The sequence below is a fragment of the Gopherus flavomarginatus genome, chromosome 1 (assembly GCF_025201925.1).
Source record: "Gopherus flavomarginatus isolate rGopFla2 chromosome 1, rGopFla2.mat.asm, whole genome shotgun sequence".
Lineage (NCBI taxonomy): Eukaryota > Metazoa > Chordata > Testudines > Testudinidae > Gopherus > Gopherus flavomarginatus.
This window is the reverse complement of record NC_066617.1, coordinates 142,148,364-142,168,817: the sequence shown is the minus strand read 5'-3', so window position 1 is coordinate 142,168,817 and position 20,454 is coordinate 142,148,364. Positions and strand designations below refer to the sequence as shown.

Genomic DNA, 20,454 nt, shown 5'->3' with positions numbered 1-20,454 from the left:
TAGCTAAGGTGTGTCTACTCCTGCAAGCTACCATACTCCTGATTGCAGAGTAGGCATACTCAGACTCTTTGTTCACTTAGTGCACACACAGGACTGTGAACGGATGAGGGGTTTATTTGCTTAGGGCCAGACTGTGAACTTTTTGGTCACACTGATGAGTAATTATTTATGTGAGGAGTCAGTGCTCACCAATATGAGCATGGGGCTCACAATCCGACCCAGAGGGTAGATCTACACTGCAATTAAACACTGCAGCTGGCCTAAGTCAGCTGACTTGGGCTCACACTTTGGGTTTGTTTAACTGTGGTGTAGCTATTCGGCTCAGGCTGGAACCCAGGCTTCGGGACACCATGACGGGGAGGCCCCCAGAGCCAGGGCTCAAGCCCAAGCATCTACATGGCAACTAAACAGCCCTGTAGCCTGAGTTCCGCAAGCCTGAGTCAACTGACACAGGATAGCCACAGGTGTTTAACAGCACTGTAGACACACTCTGAGCAGCTTAGCCACTAAAATGCTGAGTGCCTGTGGGAAAGTCAGTTAGGATTAATGGGATTTTCTTAAGTGCCTAAGCATATTAGGAGCCTAACTCCCACTGATATCAAGCGTATATTTAAATGCTTTGAGTTAAGTCCATATCTATTCAGCAAAGTACTTTAAGCATTTGCTTAAGTCCCACTGTAGTCAATGATCAAGCACCTGCCTTAAGTTAAGGATGCTTTGCTGAATAGAGATGATCTGCTGAATCAGAGTCTCAGATGTTACCAGCAATATATGCTGCCTAACCACCTCCTCTACCCAGTTTATCATGATCCCTTGGGGCTATGAAGTATCACTGAACACAAATGTTGGGCACCCACTTAGCCAGCTCCATGCCTTCTTCCAGTTCCACTACGTAGAACATAACAAATTTAATCCTAAATAAGTAATTTCAAGTCAGACAAGTGAGCAAACAAAAGGTGTCTTTATAACAAGTCACACTTACCCAGAAGAAGAAATTAAACACAAACAAGAGATACTTCAGATAAATAGTCATCCAGTCATCTTGCTCGGATTTGTTGAAATGGGACATTGCTGGAGTCTCTAGAAACAAAAATCATATACATATATATACACATACAGACACATATATACCTTAAATTTTCAAAAAGATTATTCCTCCTCTAAAAACCCTGAGACACACTCTTTTCTTCTAGAACAAAATTAAAAGTGAGGTTCTACTCTGAAAAGTGACTTTAAAATGGCATTATGAGGCCCCAAGTTTCGAGAATTTCTGTGTCAAATATGCTCAATTTGGAGGGGGGGGAAGTGGGGGAATTTTTTCTAACTCCCAGCCCTGCAAACTCACATTGAGCTCTTAGCAATAAGCTGAGTTCTTTTCTTTTTGCGAAGTTCGTCAGCAAGAATAAAGACTCTGCATGCAAATCTTTAGTGACCCCCATTGTTCTCAGCCACATATATAAAACCCCCATTGCCTTCAGTGGGTTAAAACAACTGTAACTACAGTATAATTCTAATTATCCAGCTTTCCTTAACCAAAAATCCTAGTTATCTGAATCGACGCCGTAGTCCCCCTATATAGCCCTATGTTAGTTAATAGGGCTTCTGGTTATCCAAACACCCAGTTATGCAGAAGGTTTGGATGTCTCCGAGTCAATTCAGATAACGGGAGTGTATTGTATTTGGAATTCAGTCATCAATTTTGTTGATGATACACAGGAAGGACTAGAATCCAGCTCCTTCTCTCTAAGCATGTTGGCTCTGCAGGGTGAACTGGGTGTAAAATGCAATAAAAAATATAATTAAAATCAGAAGATTGAAATTAAAGAAGAATTTGTGAAAGATCAATCATGTTAAATATAGCTATTAGTCTAGATCAGTGGTTCCCAGACTTGTTCCTTCACTTGTGCAGGGAAAGCCCCTGGCAGGCCGGGCCGGTTTGTTTACCTGCCGCGTCTGCAGGTTCAGCCGATCGCGGCTCCCAGTGGCTGCAGTTCAGTGCTTCAGGCAAATGGGAGCTGCTGGAAGTGGCGTGGGCCAGGCGACGTACTGGTTGCCACTTCCAGCAGCTCCCCTTGGCCTGGAGCAGCAAACTGTGGTCTGCGGCCACTGGGAGCCGCGATCGGCCGAACCTGAAGACGTGGCAGGTGGAACAAGTCTGGGAACCACTAGTCTAGATAGATGGGAAGTATTAATGTTCCCAATAAAACCTTCGCTAACCAGAAGTTAAGGATTAAATTAAATGATGGATTCTTTCAATCACAAGAAATACCCTTAAGAGAACTGAGAAACCATGCATGCAAATGTCAAGTTAAGGTTCATCTTTATAAACTACAAAGAACATTCCAAAGTATGGAAATGCTTGAAATAAAATTATCCAAGTAACCCATTGCACCACGTTAGAAACACAAATTCTGAGACAACCTTATCTATTCCTTATACAGTTTAATCTATCTCAGGAATATCTCTAGCCTAAAAAAGCTTTGGGAGAATGTGAATGATAGGGAAATTTAAAAGCTTGGTATCTCTGAAACTTTGTATGATTTGGTCCAAGCTTTCTAGAAACATTCTTTCCCAGGATAAGATGTGCCATTGGAACTCTGAGGATTGGTTTCATTCTGATGAGGTCAAGAAGTGATAAAATCAGGTTTACAAGAGGAAAGTAACTGACCAGAATAATAGGAGGATTTTTCACTTCTCCATAATGTCTGCATTTTCAGAATTTTTACACAATGTATTAATAACAACATAATATGGGTTAGGCCAGTGGTTCTGAACCAGGGGGACGTATACCCCTGGGGGCACACTGAGGTCTTCCAGGGGGTACATCAACTCATCTAGGTATTTGCCTAGTTTTACAACAGGCTACATAAAAAGCACTAGTGAAGTCAGCACAAACTAAAATTTCATACCGACAATGACTTGTTTATACTGCTCTGTATGCTATACACTGAAATGTAAGTACAATATTTATATTCCAATTGATTTATTTTACAATTATATGGTAAAAATGAGAAAGTAAGCGATTCTTCAGTAATAGTGTGCTGTGACACTTTTGTATTTTTATGTCTGATTTTGTAAGCAAGTAATTTTTACATGAGGTGAAACTTGGGAGTACACAAGACAAATCAGACTCCTGAAAGAGGTACAGTAGTCTGAGAGCCACTGGGTTATTATTACAATGAATTGGGGACTGATTGGTAGGTAGAAAACAGAATGGGAATTAAAGATCTGTATTCTTTGTGGAATTTGGTGAGGCAGAGCACCATGGGGTTCTGTACTGGAACACCTATTGTCAACTGACCACCAGGAACTGGTCTGGTATTTTTATTACCAACTCAGACAAAGATACAATATGCAGATAATATCAAAATAGAGAAAATAGTTAAGTCTTAGAGGGATGGATTAGGCAAACAGACTCAGAAGTGGAATATGAAATGTAATGCAAAATGATGCCCTTAGGTAGAAATAATGCCCAAAGTAAATACAGTTTTAAATTACATCAAATGAATTAATGAAGCAGAGGAAAAGGCGCTGGGCGTACTGGTAGACTCAAATATTACATTTTTGGTTGACTGTATTTAGTAGTACAGAAGGGAACAAAGAAGGGTATATTATATAAATCCAAGGATTCTGTGCTATCATTGATAGCATGTCATTTTACATAGCACTGATTAGATTGTATTTGAAATACAGTGTCCACTTCTGACCATCAAAGCAGAAGACAGTAAGCATAGGCCAAATAAACTGATAAGCTGAAAGCATGGATTTATGGATGAGACGAGATTGTTAAAAAAAAATTATTAAAAAAACCAAAAAAAATGGGGATACTTTGTTTTAAGAGAGGACGAGATTAAAGTAGTTACACTCTCAAAAGATTATAAAATTGAACGTGATGGTCTGAGGACATTGAGGAGACCAGAATTAGAGGAAACACAGGTTTAAGTGAAGAGGCACTGTAGGTAAGCAGAAATTAAAATTGTATTATTTTAAAGAGAACAGCTGGAATGAACATCCTACTTAGGTAGTGGAGTCAAATGGTACTAATGTATTTAAGCAAAAATTAGATGGTTATATGGAATTTGATAAGTTCTATTTTGAAAGTGATTATGTAAAAATTGCACCTTCCTACTCAACAGATCTGCACTGTATGTATTCAGAGTCAGATCTATTTACATGGAAAATAAAAATAAGTTTTTACTACTTTTTATTCCTGTTATCCCTACAGAGCCCACACAATTCAGAAAGGGAGCTGGATTCTAATCTTTCTTGTGCATCATCACCAAAGTCGTTTAGTAAATTTCAATCAGTTACACCTGTGCTACAGATTGGAACTTAGGCTACTGGGTAAAATTATATGGGCTGTGCTATGCAAGAGGTCAGAAAACATCATCATAATGGTTCCTTCCAGCCTTAAAATGCGTAGGTGAATCCTGGACCCTTTGAAGTCAATGATTTTTGCCACTGACTTCAACGGGGCCAGGATTTCATGCTATGAATCTACAAAACTCCTTTAAAACATCATACATAGGTGTCACAAAAGGGAAATGACCAAAGACAATGGAGTTGCATAGGTGTAACCAACAGCAGAATTTGGCCTCCAAAGCTTTTATTTACTGGTGACAGCTGGGAAATAACCTAAACTTAGTCTCAGCACTTAGGCTGAGTGGGCAGGGCTGATAATTAAAATCCTACCACAACCACCACCCACCAGTTTATAGATGGGAAAACTGGATTCAGAAAATTGCGATGGTCACAGTCACACACTGTCAGAACCAGGATTAGAACTCAGTCCTAACTGATTTAATTTGCTTCTATTTGTGTCCAAAAATCGCTTCCATGAGCTGAAATTTGAAACCACATTAGAGTATGAGCCTGTTTAGATCATTACTTAGATTGTAAATTATTTGGGGCAGGGACTGTCTGTTTTGCTTTGTGTTTGTACAGCACCTAGTACAATGGGGTCCTGGTCCATGACTGAGGCTTCTAGGCACTAACACAATACAGATACATTCCCAAATGACAGTACCCTTTATAATTTTTTCCCTTACTATACATTCTTTACAGGAGCACAGATTCTAAAATGTAACCCTCACCAGTTGTCCCTAACACAGAGGAATATAAAAACTGATCCTCCATTAAAATTAACACAATCCCTTCCCTTTTCATCATTCAGTGCTTGAATATTCCAATTGATCTGTGGCAACTGAAAATTAAAATCCTTGGTTATTACTGAAGTTGCTAATGACACATCCTCTAGCATCTCTGAAAATGCTAATTACTCTTATCTGGAGGTAAATATTTCCTATAAAGACACTTCAATGGCTTAGGTACTTGAACTGATTAAACATGTCTATCATTTTTAAATTTTGGCTATCTGCAAATTAACGTTTATCACTTCACTGCAAAGTTTCCTGAACTTCAACAACAGTTGGACTGGGTTCGATTTGCATCATATAAAATAAAACAAAACAAACCGCCCCTGCCTATCCAGTCAAAATGCTGCAGAAAGTCCAAGCTTGCTGAGTTCTGAGACATCAGATACCCACCCCGCCAGCCACAAGAAAAGAGAAAAGATTCTATTAAAAGTGATACTTTTCGAAGGCTTGGTCTACACTGTGTGTGTGTAGGGGGGAATTAATCTAAGTTACGCAACTTCAGCTATGTGAATAATGTAGCTGAAGTTGATGTACTTATATCTACTCACCTTGGTGTCTTCACTACAGTGAGTTGACTGCTGCTCCCATCAACCCTGCCTGCACCTCTCGCGGTGGTGGAGTACAGGAGTCAATGGGAGAGTGCTTGGGAGTTGATTTATTGCATCTAGACTAGATGCGATAAATTGACCACCGCGGGATCGATTGCTGCCCACCGACCAGGCGAGTAGTGTAGACATATCCTTAGGGGGAAACTATCTATTACAAATGTATGCTTTTTCTTAGTTTCCGCTTTGAAACAGTGGTAGAGTAGGCCAATGCACACTAGGAAACTGTAGTGCATGGAAGCAAGGTCCACATGGACATTTAATGCATAGCATGCTAGTGCACTGTAGATTTACATTCCAGCTTGCCACACACTAACTGCACATCTAGATAAGCCCTTAGCTCAAAAGAAAGTCAAATCACATTGAATATTTGTGTAAAAAGCTGTCCACTCCCAATCGGAAAGCCACATATAGGATGAAATTCACCCCTCTATAAAGAGCCCCACAAAAGATATATGCACCACTTACGTCCTCAAAAAAGGTGTTACATGATGGTGCATGGGCCCCTGCTTGCCTTCTGCTCCCAGTGAACAGGGTGCATGTTAGGCTTTCAAATGCCCTTAGGCTTGGTCTACACTATGCGTTTAAACCGATTTTAGCAGCGTTAAACCGATTTAACGCTGTACCCTTCCACACTACGAGGCCCTTTATATCGATATAAAGGGCTCTTTAAATCAGTTTCTGTACTCCTCCCCAATGAGAGGAGTAGCGCTAAAATTGGTATTACCATATCGGATTAGGGTTAGCGTGGCCGCAAATCGACGGTATTGGCCTCCGGGCAGTATCCCACAGTGCACCACTGTGACCGCTCTGGACAGCAATCTGAACTCGGATGCAGTGGCCAGGTAAACAGGAAAAGCCCTGCGAAATTTTGATTTTCATTTCCTGTTTGCCCAGAGTGGAGCTCTGATCAGCACAGGTGGCAATGCAGTCCCAAATCCAAAAAGAGCTCTAGCCTGCACCGTACAGGAGATACAGGATCTGATCGCTGTATGGGGAAACAAATCTGTTCTATCAAAGCTCCGTTACAGAAGACAAAATGCCAAAGTGTTTGAAAAAAACATCTACAGGCTACACAGTGCTGCGTGACAAGCGTAACGAGAAGCCAGAGACTCAAATGGATGCTCATGGAGGGAGGGAGGGGCTACTGAGGACTCCAGCTATCCCACAGTCCCCAGCAGTCTCCAGAAAGTATTTGCATTCTTGGCTGAGCTCCCAACACCTGTAGGTTCAAACACATTGTCCGGCGTGGTTCAGGGAATAGATCGTCAATTTACTCCCCACCCCCCATGTGAAAGAAAAGGGAAAGAAATAGTTTCTTGACTTCTTTCAATGTCACCCTATGTCTACTGAATGCTGCTGGTAGACGCGATGCTGCAGCAGTGAAGAGCAGTATCCACTCCTCTCCCCTGCCCGGTGGCAGACGGTGCAGTAGGACTGGTAGCCGTCCTTCTTATCAACCCATGAGTGCTCCTGGCTGGCTTCAGGTGAGGCTGGCTGGGGGCGCCTGGGTGAAAATAGGAATGATTCTCGGTCATTCCCAGTAGATGGTACAGAACAGCTGGTAACTGTCCTCATCATAGCAACTAGGGGCTGAGCTCCACCAGCCCCCTCCCTTTCCTGTGTAAAGAAAAGATTCTGTCCTGCCTGGACTATCATAGCAGCGGCATGCTGGGCTCCTCTCCCCCGCACCGCTTAATGTCCTGCCTGGACTGTCATAGCACCGGGAGGCTGCCTCCCCCTCATTTTATCTCACTAACAAGTCATTGTTTCTTATTCCTGCATTCTTTATAACTTCATGACACAAATGGGGGGGGCACTGCCACGGTAGCCCAGGAAGGTTGGGGGAGGAGGGAAGCAATGGGTGGGGTTGTTGCAGGGGCACCCCTCGTGAATGGCATGTAGCTCATCATTTCTGTGGGATCTGACACAGAGCAGCTGTGCTCTCTGATACACTGGTTCTCTAGTACACTTGCCCCATATGCTAGGCAGGACTGACTCTATTTTTAGAAACCATAAAGGAGGGATTGACTCGGGGAGTCATTCCCAGTTTTGCCTTTGCGCCCCCGGCCGATCTCAGCCAGGGGCACCCATGATAGTAGCAGACAGCACAGAAGGACAGATAACTGTCATCTCATTGCCAATTTACACTGGCAGCAGACGGTACAGAACTACTGATAACCGTCTCTGCTATCATGCAAAAGCAAATGAATGCTGCTGTGTAGCGCTGGAGTATCTCCTCTGTCTGTGGCATCCAGTACACATACGGTGACTGTAAAAAAAAAAAAAAAAAAAGCTGAACGGGCTCCTTGGTTGCCGTGCTATGGCATCTGCCAGGGCAATCCAGGGAAAAAGGGCGCGAAATGATTGTCTGCCGTTGCTTTCCTGGAGGAAGGAACGACTGATGACATTTACCCAGAACCACCTGAGACAATGATTTTTGCCCCATCAGCCACTGGGCTCTCAACCCAGAATTCTAAGGGGGAGACTGCGGGAACTATGGGATAGCTACCCACAGTGAAACGCTCCGGAAATCGACGCTAGCCTCGGACCATGGACGCACACCGCCGAATTAATGTGCTTAGTGTGGCTGCATGCACTCAACTTTATACAATTTGTTTTATAAAACCGGTTTATGTAAAATTGGAATTATCCCGTAGTGTAGACGTACCCTTAGACTCCACTTAAACCTGCAGAGCAGCTTGTGGGTGCTATGACTTAGTGGTCAGAGCCTAGAATAGAGTCAAGGTTAGAAGCCACATCAACAATCACAGCTAGAGTCACAGTTAGAAATCACACCCAGGGTCAAGCTGAGGTCAGTAAATGGAGTCAGGGCAAGGAAACAGAAACCAGAAACAAGTGGTTGTAACAGGAATAAGGAGAGAGAACCAGGGGAGGAGGCAGGAATTTGGTCTCCGGGGTCTGGCCAGCACCAGGCCTAGTAACTAGTTGCTCAGACAAGAGGTGTGGCAGGAACAAGAAGCTTTATGCTATGAGGTATCCAATTAGCTGCCTGCTGCTGGTCAGCTGATCCCACTGTGCATCCTCTGTTTGTGGGGCGTCAGCTGTAGTTTCCTTGTCTAGCCTTGCAGGGCGATGGCAGAGTGCAGAGAGTAAGGCTCTCACTCAGCCAGCTTGTGAGACACATGACACTGCTACCAAATCAGGCCCAATCTTGAAAGTGAGGTTGACTACACTGTCTGGTGGTGGGAGCATCCCAAAGTGGTGGCCAAAGCAGTCTCTTGGTTGCAAGGTTTTGTGACAACGCTCTTTCCTCGTGCACAGAAAAAGTACTCGGACCTTCCCAAACACATGATAAGGAAGGGGATGGTGGGCATGGAAAAGGCTTCTCTTGACAAAAATTAGTGCATTTACAAAGTGTATTTTAATGCTATGTAAAGCTCAGCCTGTGAATTTTTCTTGCTTTCTGGGTCATCTCTCGTTTAAATGAAGAATCTCCTACTCAGTATTAAATATTTAGTACTGTCTTCTACATTTTCTAAATCCCCAGCCAAAAAAAAAAAAAAGGATTACAATGGAACATTTTTATAGTGGTTTTGGACTTTCACTTCCCTTCACTGCATTTCAGCTTCACTTATAGGCGCTGACTAAGCAGCCCACACCTATTCAACAATGACCTTTCGCACATGTTTAACTTTGGGCATGTTTGAGTCCCATTGACCACAATGGGACTTAAGCATATGTTTAAAATTAAGGTGGAGATGACAGGGTAATCTCAAAAAGATTACAGATTACTCTGCACGGGCTAGTGTATGGCATCATGGTATAATGGCTGGAGGAGAGTAGGAATTGCATAAATCAGACAAAGTTGCCACTAAATAAGGCATTGAACAAGAAAGACTAAATTTTACCTTCATTTTGCACATGGAATTCCCACTAATATCAAAAGGACATAGTCCTGATCCGGGTTTTAGCAAGTTTACACCATATAATTCTATTTTCAAGTGAGTCACTGTTGATACACACCTGTGTGAGATCAGGACCCAGGTCAAAGACAGCAAAGAAGTTGTTCCTGAAGATGTTGCCCCGAGGGCTTAGGAGAGCTGCAAAAAGATGTGAGTGTTACAGGTTTGGTCACAGAGACATCCTTGGGACCATCACCTGATGTGCTGAAATTACCTCTGAGCCTATTTTCCCTGCTTGCCTGGGACTCCAGAACCCTGTTTTGTTGAGCCAGACATGCTAGCCTGCTGCAACACAGACCCAGGGTTTGAGCCAAGCCCCCAAAGCTGCAAGTTAGAGAGCTCAACACATTTACCTGTCTCCAGCACCCAGATACCCAGCTCCCAATGGGATCCAAACCCCAAATAAATCCATTTTACTCTGTATAATAAAGCTTATACAGGGTAGATTCATAAATTGTCTGCCCTCTATAACACTGATAGAGAGATATACACAGCTGTTTGCTCCCCCAGGTATTAATCACTTACTCTGGGTTAATTAATAAACAAAAGTGATTTTATTAAGTATAAAAAGTAGGATTTACGTGGTTTCAAATAATAACAGACAGAACAAAGTAAGTCACCAAGCAAAAGAAAGCAAAAACACACAAGTCTAAGCCTAATAATTAAGAAGCTGATTACAGGTAATATTTCACTTTCAGAGGTGTTCCAATAATCTTCTTTTCACAGACTAGACTCCTTCCTAGTCTGGGCCCAATCCTTTCCCCTGATACAGTCCTTTGTTAGTTCCAGCAGACTTCTTCGGTGGTAACTTGGGGTTTTCTCATGACTAGCAGCCCTCTGTCCTGCTCCACCCCCTTTTAGAGCTTTGGCACAAAGCGGGAATATTTTGTCTCTCTGGGTCCCCACCCCTCCTTCTAAGATGAATTTCATTACTAGGTGACATTGTCACATTTCCTGTGCAACTCCAGCCTCCGTTCTTCCTGGGCTGGCCCACACATATACAGGAGGGTTTGCATGTAAACAGAGCCATTTACAGTTCATTGATTCTGAAGCACCCTTAATGGCTTCCACTTAATATGTTTAAGCTATAAACTTGTATTACTAACGTATTCTCCTAACTCCAGACATAGAAATAACATACAAACAAATAGGATGAACACACTTGGTAGGTTATAAGCTTTGTAATGATACCTTACAAGAGACTATTTGCATAAAGTATATTCCAGTTACATCATATTCACATTCACAAGCATATTTTCATAAAGCATATAAAGTGCAACATTACAGTAAGTTCTGGGTCAGAGGCTGAAAACTAAATGGAGATTGGGCTGGCAATGTGTGTTTAAGCGCTGCTGCGAGCTCTGCGTAAAGGCCAGCTGTAATAACCTTAGTCCCAGATTTGGACCTTAGCGTCCAAAATATGGGGGTTAGCATGAAAACCTCCAAGCTTAGTTACCAGCTTGGACCTGGTACCTGCTGCCACCACCCAAAAAATTAGAGTGTTTTGGGGCACTCTGGTCCCTCTGAAAAACCTTCCCTGGGGACCCCAAGACCCAAATCCCTTGAGTCTCACAACCAAGGGAAATAATCCTTTTTCCCTTCCCCCCTCCAGGTGCTCCTGGAGAGATACACAGACACAAGCTCTGTGAATCCAAACAGAGTGAATTTCCCTCTCTGTTCCCAATCCTGGAAACAAAAAGTACTTTCCTATTCCCCCAGAGGGAATGCAAAGTCAGGCTAGCGATCCAACACACAAATCTCCCCTTGATTTCTTCCTCCCACCAATTCCCTGGTGAGTACAGACTCAATTTCCCTGAAGTAAAGAAAAACTCCAACAGGTCTTAAAAGAAAGCTTTATATAAAAAGAAAGAAAAATAAGTACAAATGTTCTCTCTGTATTAGATGATACAACACAGGGTCAATTGCTTAAAAGAATATTGAATAAACAGCCTTATTCAAAAAGAATACAAATCAAAGCACTCCAGCACTTATATTCATGCAAATACCAAAGAAAAGAAAACCATAGAACTTACTATCTGATCTCTTTGTCCTTACACTTAGAAACAGAAGACTAGAAAGTAGAGCTACTTCTCCAAAGCTCAGAGAAGGCAGGCAGCCAGAAAACAAAGACACTCAATTCCTTCCACCCAAAGTTGAAAAAATCCGGTTTCCTGATTGGTCCTCTGGTCAGGTGCTTCAGCTGAAAGAGACATTAACCCTTAGCTATCTGTTTATGACACGCCCCCCAAATTGCAGACAGTGGGGAAGCTCACTGGCGGCGATTTCCTTCTAGAACTTGAAAATAAACAGATTAATACAACACATACACCTTTACATATACTCCTAAGTATATAACTAACAGACTTCTACATTTTAAGAACACTTTTTAACTACTGGATTCTGGGAAACTCTCACGGGAGAGTGCATCAGCAACTTTATTAGAAGCTCCTGTGATGTGTTGAATTTCAAAATCAAAATCTTGGAGAGCTAAACTCCAACGAAGAAGTTTCTTGTTGTTCCCCTTGGCAGTATGAAGCCACTTTAGTGCAGCATGGTCAGTTTGTAGTTGGAACCGCCGTCCCCAAACATATGGGCGTAGCTTTTCCAGGGCGTACACAATGGCATAGCATTCCTTTTCACTGACTGACCAGTGACTTTCCCTCTCAGACAGTTTCTTGCTGAGAAACACGACAGGATGGAAGTTGTGATCTGTTGCTTCCTGCATGAGCACTGCTCCTATACCACGCTCAGATGCATCTGTGGTTACTAGGAATGGCTTGTCAAAATCCGGGGCCCTGAGCACAGGGTCAGACATGAGCGTTGCCTTAAGTTGGGTAAAGGCCTTTTGACACTCATCAGTCCACTTAACTGCATTTGGCTGGGTCTTTTTGGTCAGGTCGGTCAGTGGGGCAGCGATTTGGCTGTAGTGTGGTACAAATCGCTTGTAGTATCCGGCCAAGCCTAAGAAGGATTGGACCTGTTTCTTTGACCTTGGGACAGGCCACTTTTGGATAGCATCCACCTTGGCCTGTAGGGGGTTTATGGTTCCTCGACCCACCTGGTGCCCCAGGTAAGTCACTCTGTTTTGGCCTATTTGACACTTTTTGGCCTTAACAGTTAGTCCTGCCTGCCTGATGCGCTCAAAGACCTTTTCCAGGTGTAGTAGGTGTTCGGGCCAGGAGTCTGAAAAAATGGCCACATCATCGAGGTAGGCAACTGCAAATTCTCCCAGTCCAGCTAGTAGACCATCTACCAGCCTCTGGAAGGTGGCGGGTGCATTTCGAAGGCCGAAAGGAAGGACATTGAATTCATACACCCCCGCATGGGTGACAAATGCTGACCTCTCCTTGGCAGGTTCATCTAGTGGTACTTGCCAGTACCCCTTGGTTAAGTCTATTGTAGAGATGAACTGGGCACGTCCCAACTTTTCCAATAGCTCATCGGTACGTGGCATTGGATAGTTGTCCGGACGAGTTACAGCATTGAGCTTACGGTAGTCCACGCAAAAGCGTATTTCCCCATCTGGTTTGGGTACCAGAACCACTGGAGATGCCCATGCACTGGTAGATGAGCGGATTATACCCATCTGTAGCATGTTCTGGATCTCCCGTTCTATAGCAGCTTGGGCATGAGGAGACACTCGGTAGGGTGGGGTTCTGATTGGGTGAGCATTACCTGTATCAATGGAGTGGTATGCCCGTTCAGTCCGTCCTGGGGTGGCTGAGAACAATGGGGCGAAGCTAGTGCACAGCTCCTTGATTTGTTGCCGCTGCAGACGTTCCAGGGTGGTTGAGAGGTTCACCTCTTCCACGCCACCGTCTTTTTTCCCGTCGTAGTAGACACCGTCAGGCCACTCAGCATCATCTCCCTGGACTGTAAACTGACAAACCTGTAAGTCTCTGGAATAGAAAGGCTTGAGAGAATTAACATGGTACACTTTAGGCTTTAGTGAGGAATTGGGAAATGCTATGAGGTAGTTTACAGCTCCCAGGCGCTCTTGGACCGTGAATGGCCCTTCCCATGATGCTTCCATCTTATGGGCCTGTTGCGCCTTCAAGACCATAACCTGGTCTCCTACCTTGAAGGACCGATCTCTGGCATGTCTGTCATACCAGGCCTTTTGCTCTTCTTGAGCATCCTTTAGGTTCTCTCTAGCAAGGGCTAAAGAGTGTCGGAGGGTGCTTTGTAGGTTGCTTACAAAGTCCAGAATGTTAGTTCCTGGAGAAGGCGTAAACCCCTCCCATTGCTGCTTCACCAACTGTAATGGTCCCTTAACCTCGTGACCATACACAAGTTCAAATGGTGAAAACCCTAAACTGGGATGTGGTACAGCCCTGTAGGCAAACAGCAACTGCTGCAACACTAGGTCCCAATTATTGGAGAATTCGTTGATGAATTTTCGTATCATGGCCCCCAAAGTTCCATTGAACCTTTCCACCAGGCCATTGGTTTAATGGTGGTATGGGGTGGCAACCAAGTGATTCACCCCATGAGTTTTCCACAGTTTTTCCATGGTCCCTGCCAGGAAATTAGACCCTGAATCTGTAAGGATGTCGGAGGGCCAACCTACCCTGGCAAAGATGTCTGTTAGGGCCAGGCACACAGTGTTAGCCCTGGTGTTGCCTAGAGCGACTGCTTCTGGCCATCGGGTAGCAAAGTCCACTAAAGTCAGTACGTACTGCTTTCCTCTGGGCGTCTTTTTTGGGAAAGGGCCCAGAATATCCACAGCTACTCGCTGAAATGGGACCTCAATTATGGGGAGTGGCTGGAGAGGGGCCTTGACCTGGTCTTGAGGCTTTCCCACTTTTTGGCATACCTCACAAGACCGGACATACTTGGCAACGTCCTTGCCCATCCCCTCCCAGTGGAAGGACTTCCCCAACCGGTCCTTGGTTCTGTTCACCCCAGCATGGCCACTGGGATGATCATGGGCTAAGCTTAAGAGCTTCCCCCGGTACTTAGTTGGAACCACCAACTGTTTTTGCGGCTGCCATTCTTCCCGGTGTCCACCAGAAAGAATTTCCTTGTATAAAAGTCCTTGGTCTATAACAAACCGGGATCGATTAGAAGAGCTGAGAGGCGGTGGGGTGCTCCGTGCCGCCGCCCAAGCTTTCTGAAGGCTGTCATCTGCTTCCTGCTCAGTCTGGAACTGTTCCCTTGAGGCTGGGGTCACCAGTTCTTCCTCAGACTGTGGACTTGGGCTTGGTCCCTCTGGAAGCGATGTAGGTGATGGGGTTGTTTCCGTTGCTGGTGAACCGCTCTCCGCTGGTGCACCTGAGGGTATTTCAGGCTCTGGCCGAGCCTTTTGGGTATGGCTGTCTGTGGCTTCTGCCAGTTTTGGCTCGCTGGCGCCCTCTGGCGTTGAGTTTGAAGATGTAGTTGCACTTGCTGGTGCTGGTTGCTGTTCCAGTTCCGGGCCTGGGACTGGAGATGCTGTGGCTGTTTCAGTGGTAGGCATGGAATCCGGGTCCACTACCTCTGTCTGGGTCTCTGGTAACACAGACGGGGCCTCTGTGGACGGCTCAGGAACAGGAATGGGTCTGGAAGCTTGCCTGGTTTGGCTACGTGTAACCATTCCCACTCTCTTGGCCTGCTTCACCTGGTTGGCCAAGTCTTCCCCCAGTAGCATGGGGATAGGATAATTGTCATAGACGGCAAAAGTCCACATTCCTGACCAGCCTTTGTACTGGACAGGCAGTTGAGCTGTAGGCAAGTCTACAGCTTGTGACATGAAGGGGTAAATTGTAACTTTGGCCTTTGGGTTGATGAATTTGGGGTCAACGAAGGATTGGTGGATAGCTGACACTTGTGCCCCCGTGTCTCTCCACGCAGTAACCTTCTTTCCGCCCACTCTCAAATTTTCCCTTCGCTCCAAGGGTATTTGAGAGGCATCCGGGCCTGGGGATCTTTGGTGTGATGGTGGTGTAATGAATTGCACTCGCATGGTGTTCTTGGGACACTTGGCCTTGATATGTCCCAGTTCATTACACTTAAAGCATCTTCCATCTGATGGATCACTGGGCCGAGGTGAGTTACTGGAGATTGGTGAGGTTGAAGGGTAGGGTATCTGTGGCTTTACTTGGGTGGTATGTGGGGTCTTTGGCTGTCCTCGGTTGTAGGGTTTATGGTCTGTGTGCCCCTTGGGGTAATCGTTCCCCTTGACAGTAGCTTTCTTGCTTTCTGCCAGTTCCATCCATTTGGCTCCAATTTCCCCCGCCTCAGCGATATTCTTGGGGTTTCCATCTTGTATGTACCGTGTGATGTCTTCAGGAACACCATCCAAGAACTGCTCCATTTGTATGAGGAGGTTCAGTTCTTCCAAGGTTTGAATGTTGTTTCCTGTTAGCCAGGCCTCATAGTTTTTTGCAATGTAGTAGGCGTGTTTGGGAAATGACTCCTCTGGTTTCCACTTTTGGTTTCTGAAACGCCGACGGGCATGATCTGGGGTTATCCCCATCCTGTATCTGGCCTTGGTTAGAAAAAGTTTATAGTCATTCATTTGGTGCTTAGGCATTTCAGCTGCCACCTCTGCTAAAGGTCCACTGAGCTGTGACCTCAATTCTACCATGTACTGGTCTTCGGGAATGCTGTACCCAAGACAGGCTCTTTCAAAATTTTCCAAGAAGGCCTCGGTGTCATCACCTGCCTTGTAGGTGGGAAATTTCCTGTGCTGTGGAGCAATATTTGGCGCCGGGTTGTTAGGGTTGGCTGGCACATGCAGCCCAGCTTTTACCAACTCCAGTTCATGTTTTCTCTGTTTTTCCTTCTCTTCATTCTCTTTTTGTTGTTTTTCCATTTCTTTTTGTTGTTTTTCCATTTCTTTTTGGTGTTCTTCCATTTCTTTTTGGTGTTTTTCCATTTCTCGGTGGTGGGCCAACTCTTCTTCTGCTTGTTTCCTTCGGTAGGCTCTCTCTTCTTCTTCTAGTTTTCTTTTGTGTGCTGCCTCTTGGGCTGCCTGTTCTCTTTGGAAGGCTGCCAGTTTCATGCTTTCTTCCTTTTCTTTCATCTCCATCTGTCGCCTGTGTTCAGCTTCTTTGATTTGTTCTTCGGCGTCAATTTTTGCCTTAGAAGTCATGGTTCCTGTTTTCTTGTGTTGGGGTGCCCTCCGGTGTTTATCTTCTGAACTGCAGGTTCTGTTGCCTCCTGAAGTCTGCCTAGCAACAGTGCTTTTTTCCTTTTCTCTCTCTAGCTAATGTTCAATGAAAGGAAACCAGAAAAACCACTTTATTTGCATGCCTATAAGTGCTGGTACGACTCTCAATGGGAGTGCTATTGTGACAAAAGACTGTTAATAGTCCTTAACGACTTCTGCTTAACATGCAAGCCACAAACTGCCAGAGAGAGCAGAAAAAAAAATTCTCTCTGGTTCCCTTTTAAAACCAAACTGTTTCTCTCTGCTAAAAAGCCCTTAGCAGAGAAAAGAAAAATATAATATTTCTACTGGCTTCTGTCTATCTCCCACCAGCTGCCACTCATGTAATAACCTTAGTCCCAGATTTGGACCTTAGCGTCCAAAATATGGGGGTTAGCATGAAAACCTCCAAGCTTAGTTACCAGCTTGGACCTGGTACCTGCTGCCACCACCCAAAAAATTAGAGTGTTTTGGGGCACTCTGGTCCCTCTGAAAAACCTTCCCTGGGGACCCCAAGACCCAAATCCCTTGAGTCTCACAACCAAGGGAAATAATCCTTTTTCCCTTCCCCCCTCCAGGTGCTCCTGGAGAGATACACAGACACAAGCTCTGTGAATCCAAACAGAGTGAATTTCCCTCTCTGTTCCCAATCCTGGAAACAAAAAGTACTTTCCTATTCCCCCAGAGGGAATGCAAAGTCAGGCTAGCGATCCAACACACAAATCTCCCCTTGATTTCTTCCTCCCACCAATTCCCTGGTGAGTACAGACTCAATTTCCCTGAAGTAAAGAAAAACTCCAACAGGTCTTAAAAGAAAGCTTTATATAAAAAGAAAGAAAAATAAGTACAAATGTTCTCTCTGTATTAGATGATACAACACAGGGTCAATTGCTTAAAAGAATATTGAATAAACAGCCTTATTCAAAAAGAATACAAATCAAAGCACTCCAGCACTTATATTCATGCAAATACCAAAGAAAAGAAACCATAGAACTTACTATCTGATCTCTTTGTCCTTACACTTAGAAACAGAAGACTAGAAAGTAGAGCTACTTCTCCAAAGCTCAGAGAAGGCAGGCAGCCAGAAAACAAAGACACTCAATTCCTTCCACCCAAAGTTGAAAAAATCCGGTTTCCTGATTGGTCCTCTGGTCAGGTGCTTCAGCTGAAAGAGACATTAACCCTTAGCTATCTGTTTATGACACCAGCAGTGCAGATTAATGTCAGAATAAGTAGTAGACTTGAGAGGTGAATCTTGTTTAAGATGATTCCTGCTAGTAGGTGTCAACGTGATTTCTTTGTCCAACACAGATAAGGCCTGAACCATTTTTACAAATACTATAGACTAGGGAGACCAATTTAAAACTGGTTCTTGCTAAGGTAGTCCCAACGGCAGGGTAGATAGGACTATAATACAAAATTTTAATATTACTTAGTCAAAAGGAAATACAAAACTTACAGGTACGTTTACAGCAAAAAGGAAAGAACTGAAGTTTTTCCAAGTGACGGTCACGTGTTTGCTCTAAGATGGTGAAGGGTTTTCGCAAGGACATTAAATAAAAGATAATTCTGCACAAATATTTTTAGATTGGCACAGAATTTGTTTCCAACAATTAAATTTAATTTCTTGACTTGTTTCCAGTACCACTCTCTCTAAAAAAAGCTTTCCTATTCCAAAACCAAATAGTCACAATAGGAATGTTTTTATAGAAGACTGGAACTTTTGTTAAATATAAGTCAGGACTCATAGACTTTAAGGCCAGAAGGGACCATCATGATCATCTAGTCCAGGGGTCCCCCCAACGTGGTGCCCACAGGCGCCGGGGCATCTAAATGCGCCTGCGTCCTGGCCGGTGGTCGAGCATCCGCTGAAATGCTACCGAAATTCGCTGACAAGCGGCGTCATCCAGAGGCGTTGCTGCCGAAAAGCTGCCGAATTTCAGCAGCATTTCGGCGGATGTTCGACCGCTGCCATGGTCCTTCGTCTGGCGCCCACCAGACAAAAAAGGTTGGGGACCATTGATCTAGTCTGACCTTCTTCACATTGTAGGACATAGAACCTCACCCATGCACTCCTCTAATAGACCCCTAACCTCTGGCTGAGTTACTGAAGTCCTCAAATCAAGATTTCAAGACTTCAAGTTACAGAAAATAGTCCATCTACTCAGTTTAAACTTTCTGTATTTCCAAAAACTTCGCATTTAGAATGTTTTTGAAAAATTAGTGTACTTTAAAAACAAAGAGTCCAAAAATTCCAACCAGATTTCTGGATCATCCATCATCTGCTAGCAAGGACGTTTTATTTTCTAGAGCAAAGCTAACAGCTATGTCAGTAACTCTAGGGCAGGTGGTATGCATCTGGAAAGTTCTATTTACTATTGTGTCACAAATCAGGAGACAAGTCCTGAGCCTGTAGACAGGGCTGGCCCTAGAATAAAATGTTGCCCTTGCCTCCATTTGTTAAATTTTTGAATACCTTATTTTTTATTGAATTTGTAGCTGAGTTCATGACTTTGATGCATGATTTGCATGCATGATTTACCTCTATCATATAAGATGATAAATTTGCATGCTAGAATCTGTAAATCTGCATTTATTCATGGCATACATAAGCAAATAAAAATTGTTTCCTCTAAACTTACAGAAACTTTTTAATTAAGTATAACTGAAATGTACTAACATCAAGAAATTGAATGGTGCACTAACATTGGGTGGACCAGTATTAAATAGTGTTACAGCAGGTGACGGCCGTAGAATGTTAACCCCAGTCCTTTAGTTCAAAAGGTTGCCTTTCTTGCCTTTGCCCTCACAAACTGAAGCACAGCATCAGAAAGATCCAAAGACTGGCCAGTGATAAAGAGATAAAATAGCAACATTGTGAGTTTCTCATTGGCCATCATCAATCAAAGATATGTTTTAATGAGCCTGAGCTTCGAAAAGCTGCACTCACCATTCACAACTGGGACCAGCAGTATGAGCAGAATCCTCAAAGCTATCCACACATTAGGAAAAGTGTCTTTCAGTTCTGCATCATGAAGGAACTGGAATACGTGGAGTGGAAAGTGCTTCCCATGTCGCAAAACGTGACGGATATTGTCCAATTCGACACAGAGGTCTTTATTATTGACGTCTGAACATTCCCCATGTGTATCAGCATCTGGTGAAGGTCTGCAAAATTGTTCAAGAGTGTTTTCCTGTCTACAGGTTAGTAAGGTCATACAAAAACCTCTAGGTCTTCTTGTAGTATTTGTCCGAACCTTTCTTTGATGGACACTTAAGCAGCATCAATGAGGGAGCAAAAAACTCGATTTTGAATTTTTCTTCCAAGCTTCCCATCACCTCATCTCTACCCTCAGAACCAATGCCCCACCCTTATGTACCCACTAGGGCAGTGCTTCTGAAAGCCAGTCCAACGCTCGTTCAGGGAAAGCCCCGGCAGTCCGGGCCGGTTTGTTTACCTGCCGCGTCTGCAAGTTCGGCCGATAGCGGCTCCCATTGGACGCGGTTCGCCACTTCAGGCCAATGGGGGCTGTGGGGAGCAGCGGCTAGAACATCCCTCAGCCCGCGCCGCTTCCCGCAGCCCCCATTGGCCTGGGGCAGCGAACCGCGGCCAGTGGGAGCTGCGATCGGCTGAC

The 20,454-nt window shown here is 44.2% G+C and overlaps 1 protein-coding gene across 3 annotated transcripts in view; it reads right to left on the bottom strand.

The window, feature by feature from the left end:
• TSPAN11 (tetraspanin 11) overlaps positions 1-20,454 on the bottom strand; it is a 180,738-nt gene that overhangs the window by 147,938 nt on the left and 12,346 nt on the right. For all 3 annotated transcript variants that reach the window (XM_050966514.1, XM_050966518.1, XM_050966525.1), the window contains exons 2-3: positions 9,749-9,825; positions 983-1,080 (exon numbers count right to left, since the gene is read on the bottom strand). In XM_050966514.1, coding sequence (XP_050822471.1) covers positions 983-1,069 — 87 coding nt within the window. In that variant the 5' untranslated portion in view covers positions 1,070-1,080; positions 9,749-9,825. The remainder of the gene's footprint in view (positions 1-982; positions 1,081-9,748; positions 9,826-20,454) is intronic.